Here is a 6,083-nt window from a genome sequence, read left to right as displayed (position 1 = left end):
TTTTTTTTTTTTTTTGCTTTGGATGATATATTTTGAAATAGGATGAGGTGAAGAAGGCACATGAGTATACTTCTATGAAAAGTTTGAATGAACCAAAACGAGGCTTTTGGGGAAGTTTAGCTAGTAAAGCTAAGGCCTTTTTAGATGAGGATGATCCTAATCAATTGCCTCAGAGTCCTAAGAGAACGGATCACAACATACCTTCTCCAACGACTTCTGGAACTTCTTCCACTTCAGGAGTAACTAAGGTTAAGGATTAGGTTTCTTAAATGTTTGCATTTGCTCTTGTGGGGTTGCCTACTTATGTAGTAGAAATTCAATTTTCTTGTTTCAGGAAGCTGGTCAGGCAGGTAGGAAAAGTGAGAATCCTTCATTACAGAGGAGGTTAGACGCGATCACTTCATCGTTAAATTACATTGGTGGCACTATTGGCACTGTTGTTGAGGTTAGTTTCTTACTCTTTATGCACCCGTATATAGGACATATCTCTTTTTTGCTGTTGCATTAGGTTATGTGAGTTCTCACATTAGTTTGTCAAAAGAGGCATATGCATTCTTGTTTGTTTCCATGTGTGTTTGTTTGCTGGAGTAAATGAGAGTTAGTTGGGGCTGAGATTGTTTATGTGTCTGTGAATTTCCTTAGGAGGGTATTACAGCGGTGGAGAACCGTACTGCAGATATCATTCAAGAAACCCGTAAAAAGATTAAAAAGAAGCCAAGTCTTACAAAGAACCAGCAGAATCCTGAGATACAAGCTGATTTGGAAATTCAACTAAAGGCATCTCGCGACGTAAGGTGGCTGCTCTGTATCATTTATTGGTTCACAGCATGCTTATTTCGCTGCTGTTATCTCTTCAATGAATGTTTCTTGAGATTAATAGGTTTTAGAATCCAGATGTAAATACTGAAACTCCTATAAATCTATATCCCAACAGGTTGCAATGGCCATGGCTGCCAAGGCAAAGCTTTTACTTCGGGAGCTGAAGATGGTTAAATCTGATATGGCCTTTGCAAAACAACGATGCGCACAGCTGGAAGAAGAAAATAAGGTTCTGAGAGAGAACCGTAATGGTGGGAACAGCCAAACGGATGATGATGATTTGGTATTAATTCCTTTTTTACTCTTAATTATTTCCTTAAGTTAACAGTTTTCATGTTCATTTCTGATATTGAATTGTATCTCGTTTGTTTCATCACATCTATAGGTGCGGCTTCAACTTGAAACGTTATTGGCTGAGAAAGCTCGATTAGCTCATGAGAACTCGATATACACTCGCGAAAACCTTTATCTGAGAGGAGTAGTCGAATATCACCAGCTCACAATGCAGGATGTGGTTTACTTTGATGAGAAGACTGAAGAAGTGACTGAGGTATATCCCATTAATGTCACTTCAATGTCTTCCTCATCAGATAACTCTCACTCTCCAAACCCAAAAATCTTGGAGCTCAAATGAAACACAACAACAACAACAACAACTCTCATATGTTCTTGTTGTGAATCAGACAACAAGACAAAACGTCTGTAATTGCTCTGTATCTGTAGAAATATATATACTTTTGTACTCTTTATTTTGGGTGGGGGCTCTGAAGTGTTAGCAACGAATGTTATTTATTACCCTTAATTATTTTAAAAAGAATAAGAAAAAGAATGTTCTATGATTCCCCTGAAACTGAAATAGTGCTATGAAAGCTACACAGTTACCAACTGCTAGTAGAAATTAGTCTGTTATTATTGGATATTCAGAAATTGCAAAACAAACAATACTGTATTTATGAAGCTACATTACAAAGGTTGCATAGAACTATACGGTTGTGTTTCTTCTGGTTGTAGAAATTAGTCTGTTATTATTGGATAGTTTCTGAAATTACAAGACAAACAATATTTATAAAGCTACATTACAAAGGTTGCATAGGCTATACGATTGTGTTTCTTATTGAAATTCATTTTTTTTTTTTTGTAGTTTAGAAAGTTAGAACACCTTTTGTTTAACATAGATTGGCCTGAAACGGCTTAACCAGCGGAACCAGCGAGCCGCTTAGGTGTAGCGACATGACTTCATTGGTCGAACCAATGAGCTTCCCACCCACAAAGATGGCTGGGACAGGCGTGGAACAGCCAAGCCTCATCAGTGCTTTCTCGATCTCACGGCATTCAGGGTCCTTATCAATCTCATGGATCGTCGGGTGAACCCCAAGATCCTGGAAGAGGACTTGGACAGCATAGGACAGGCAACACGAGCTCTTGCTGAAAATAACCACTCCTTTCTCTGACGACATTCTCACAACTTTGTCCATGGTTTCTTGAAGGAAGAAGTCTCAATCAATCTAGGGCTTGTTTCTTGAGGAAGAAGAAACTAAATCTACCTTTTCTTCTCCCTAGTAGATAGAAAGAGATTTAAAACTGAATACGCATGAGACTAAACCTTCCTTTTTTCTTGTTGTATATACCACAGTATTAAGCTCGGTTTTGTCTGAGACTTAAGTTTCTTGAATCATAAGCTATTTATAAGCAAACACTGGAAGAAGAAAGAATGTTGAGACTCAAAAAGAGAGGACGAGATCACAGAAGATTGTCCAAAAGGTTCCCCAAGTACAATAAAGTGACTTTATTGTGAACCAAATTAACATTTTGTTTTCTTCTTTTAATTGATATTAGCAAAGGAAGGACCAACAAAAGTTGAATATATCACAATTCACCTACCCTTTTTTCCTCCTAGATACCAAGATGAGCATTTTGATTTGAAGAGGACCGTATGTTTAATTCTTTGTTGCAGATGCTAGAGAATATATGGCACATCCGCACATGTTTATATAAAATATTTGCAAGTTTATGCCTGAGGATTTAGAATTTTATATTTTTTTTGTGGACCAAGCTTCCACTTTTTCTCAAGCTCTAAGCATATTATTTTGTTCAAGAATCATGCTCAGGATGAAGGGTGTGGATGTAAGGTAGCCCAAAGTGGTGGGGAATAAGCAGAGAGATATGCTTATTCTTCTCTGGATTGACGGTATTTCTCGCAGCCACGAAAAAGAGATCAGGCTTGGTTTGATGGATCGGACCGTGTGCGTGTGTCAACAGTGAAAACTCAATTCTTGAAACATGTCACTGTACAACAAGATATGATTTGTCTTTGTGAGATTCTCTCAATCTCACTTGTGATCATGAAGGAATAATAACTCCTATCGGTTTCTCTTGTGTGCCACTTCCCTTTCAACAATTTGCAAAGATTCTTTCCCACTAACCACACTTGACCTATTTGATTAAGGTAACACCAAGGAATCCGTTAGAAATCCTACATCGTAAGTACAATTAGACATAGAGTAATTTATAAAGGATATGAACCAATTTACTAATACAATGTCGTTTGTAACTTATGCCAATTAATTTTGATTAAAGATTATGGAACTTATTTGGTCCAAGTAAAGATAAAGTTGTCATATTCCTAGTATATAAATTCAATAAAACCTTAATTTATTAAGCATGTATATTAATCAACAAATATATTTAACATAACTTTAGTCGGATATAAATTGTATTTATCGTTGTAATATAAACTTTTATTGTAAGTAAGTACACAAAACCTTGAAAGAATAATGAACTTAAAAAGAAAAAATTTCAATCCATGATGTGTATTAGTATAGCTTTACATGTTTTATTTTAAAGATTTTAATGCATGTAGTAATATGAGAAACCTGAAAAACAAATTGAAAAAATGAGTTTTTACGAATGAATTTTTGTTAATTGATGAAAATTGACAAAAGTATTACTTATGAAATTATGACATATAGAAGAATAATATTTTGGATATTTTTGGATTTGCAAAATTTTTGTGGATGTTAACTGATTGTTTTACTGATTATTTTTATTGTTAAATTTAAAATACTAACCAATATACATATTATCTTAAATGATGCTCATATTTTTTTTTAACTGTAATCCATGAAGAAGTGAATTATGGTTTTACGATGAAATTGATAGTTAAATGTGATTACTAAACTGAATGTCTAACGATAAAATTTATTTTAGATTAAAAACATTTCAAATATTGATATATATCATTTTAAAAATATTCATTGAAGAATATTAGTACTATTTTTTATGTTTGATTTTATAATTTCAACATATGTATTTTTGTAATGTATATGTTAAAACATAAGATAATTCGAAATAAATTATAATTTATAGGAATGAAGCTTCAGTTATTTGATGAAAATGTCTCTATAACTTTATATATGTTTTTATTTTATAAATTTCACTCATTTAAAATTGATTATGACATGAGGTAAAATTAGTACTTATGAGATAACAACATAACAAATATATCTTAAATAATGTTGATTCAGTTTTTTGCGAATTATATTTTGTTAATTTTTATTTGTATTTTCAATTCTTACTAAGATATAGATTTGATATGATGTATTAATTGTGTTTGATATAAAATATTTAGTTCTATGCAGATTAAATATAAATTAAAGTTAAAATATGGTTTATTATGATGGTATAAACATTTAAATGGTATTCCCTGTCCTATAAGAGTTTTTGGATAAAAAAACAAAAATTAATAAATAATAAATATTACGTCATTTATAAAACTTCAACCAATAGGAAAATATAGTGCATAGTTCAAATAGTCATAAATTGTTATATTAATAAAAATTGTATATAGAAATTTGAGAAAATATTATAAAAAGCCTTAAAACTTTTATATAATGGAACTGAGAGGGTATTAAATAAAATATGAAAGGTTCATATTCAATATTAAATTGTTACAAGATAAAATCTAAAAGCATGTATATTACTACTTAATTATTTTCAATAATTTTTTTTTAATTTTTACCTGCGTAATAACGCGGGCCTTATCTATTAATTTATAAAGGATATGAACAATTTTACTAATACAATGTCGTTTGTATATATCTTTGTTAGTTTCTTCCCTTAATTGCCAATTAATTTTGACTCTAAAATAGAGTGGGGTTGGAGATGTCCTTATCTCTCTTTCCCGTCTTCTCTTTTCAAAGCACTCAGAAATCGTCGGAGAAGAGATTTCTAAGAAGACATCAAATCTTCCAAAGGTGATCTCAGTTTCTTAATTATTTGTTTTTTGTTTCGAGTTTTGATCGCGATTCCGTATCTAGGGTATTATATGATCCGATCTAGGGTTTCCCAATCCCATTATCCAAAATTATCCCGTGTTTAGTTTAAGTATTGTGAATGTAGGGTTTTTATCGTGATCCGTGTATAGTCTGTTCGATTTAGGGTTTGTATGTGTATTAATTGATGATTATTCTGTTTTGTAGATAAACGATAATCGGATTTCTCAGTACGGCGATGAGCAATGCTCTATGTGGTTCTGCCGACACCTTAAGCAACAAGGTATCAACTATTGCTCTCAAGAACATGCTGAGAGAGCTATTGATGAAGTCTTGTTGCCAAACCCCCACTGTTTTTCCGATGTGTATACACATGGGGAACTTGAAGATTTGGTCCTCCTACAACTTCTTAGTCTTCTTTCTGCTGGACCATAAGCTGATGCAAATCCAGGCATTGTGGATCTTGCGGGAGATCATGCAATTGTCTCGGTGGATCTAAGGTTTCAGCATGAGCGCTTTGACACAGACCTGGATCCCCGTCAAGAGTTTCGTTTCTGGATCTTCATTGCTCCGTCAAGAGCTGACTTATGAAAATCTGGCTGAGTTATGCTCATAAGTCAGCCAAGCGTTATGGCTGACTTATTAAATTTGGCTGAGTTATGCGCATAACTCAGCTGTAGTAATGGCTGAGTTTTCACCTGATGGTTGAGTTGTCAAGATTTTAGCTGAGTTATCGCTACGACACGGTTGAGTTGTCAAAATTTTGACTGAGTTATCACAACGACACGGCTGAGTTGCCATTTTCCGACTGGCTGAGTTATGAAAAATGGCTGACTTATGAGATGTAGTTACGGCTGAGGTATGGTAAAAAAACTATAACTCAGCCGTCATAGGCTGACTTATCGACAAGTCAGCCGTTTGACGGCTGACTTATTGGCAAAAGATTAATTACTAGAATGTTTTTCAGTTACGGCTGACTTATCAAACGATACG

General features: G+C 33.7%; 2 protein-coding genes across 2 annotated transcripts in view; one reads left to right on the top strand and one right to left on the bottom strand.

Annotated features, from left to right (window-relative positions):
- The window catches only part of LOC104786600, a 2,583-nt gene extending 923 nt beyond the window's left edge, over positions 1 to 1,660 (top strand). Inside the window, exons 2-6 of the mRNA XM_010512041.2 lie at positions 42 to 248; positions 335 to 445; positions 643 to 789; positions 935 to 1,102; positions 1,205 to 1,660. Of these exons, the coding sequence (XP_010510343.1) occupies positions 42 to 248; positions 335 to 445; positions 643 to 789; positions 935 to 1,102; positions 1,205 to 1,453 (882 nt within the window). The 3' untranslated portion in view covers positions 1,454 to 1,660. The remainder of the gene's footprint in view (positions 1 to 41; positions 249 to 334; positions 446 to 642; positions 790 to 934; positions 1,103 to 1,204) is intronic.
- On the bottom strand, positions 1,747 to 2,486 carry LOC104786599 (monothiol glutaredoxin-S9). Its single transcript, XM_010512040.2, has one exon. It carries the CDS (start codon positions 2,292 to 2,294, stop codon positions 1,986 to 1,988), a length of 309 nt encoding a protein of 102 aa, XP_010510342.1. The 5' UTR covers positions 2,295 to 2,486; the 3' UTR covers positions 1,747 to 1,985.

This window comes from Camelina sativa, chromosome 5 (assembly GCF_000633955.1).
Source record: "Camelina sativa cultivar DH55 chromosome 5, Cs, whole genome shotgun sequence".
In the NCBI taxonomy this organism is placed as follows: Eukaryota; Viridiplantae; Streptophyta; class Magnoliopsida; order Brassicales; family Brassicaceae; genus Camelina; species Camelina sativa.
Note: the sequence above shows the minus strand (reverse complement) of the source record. Positions and strands in the feature narration are given on the sequence as shown.

Excerpts from the sequence above, each read along its gene's own strand:
- LOC104786599 (XM_010512040.2), bottom strand. The coding sequence starts at position 2,294 with ATGGACAAAGTTGTGAGAATGTCGTCAGAGAAAGGAGTGGTTATTTTC.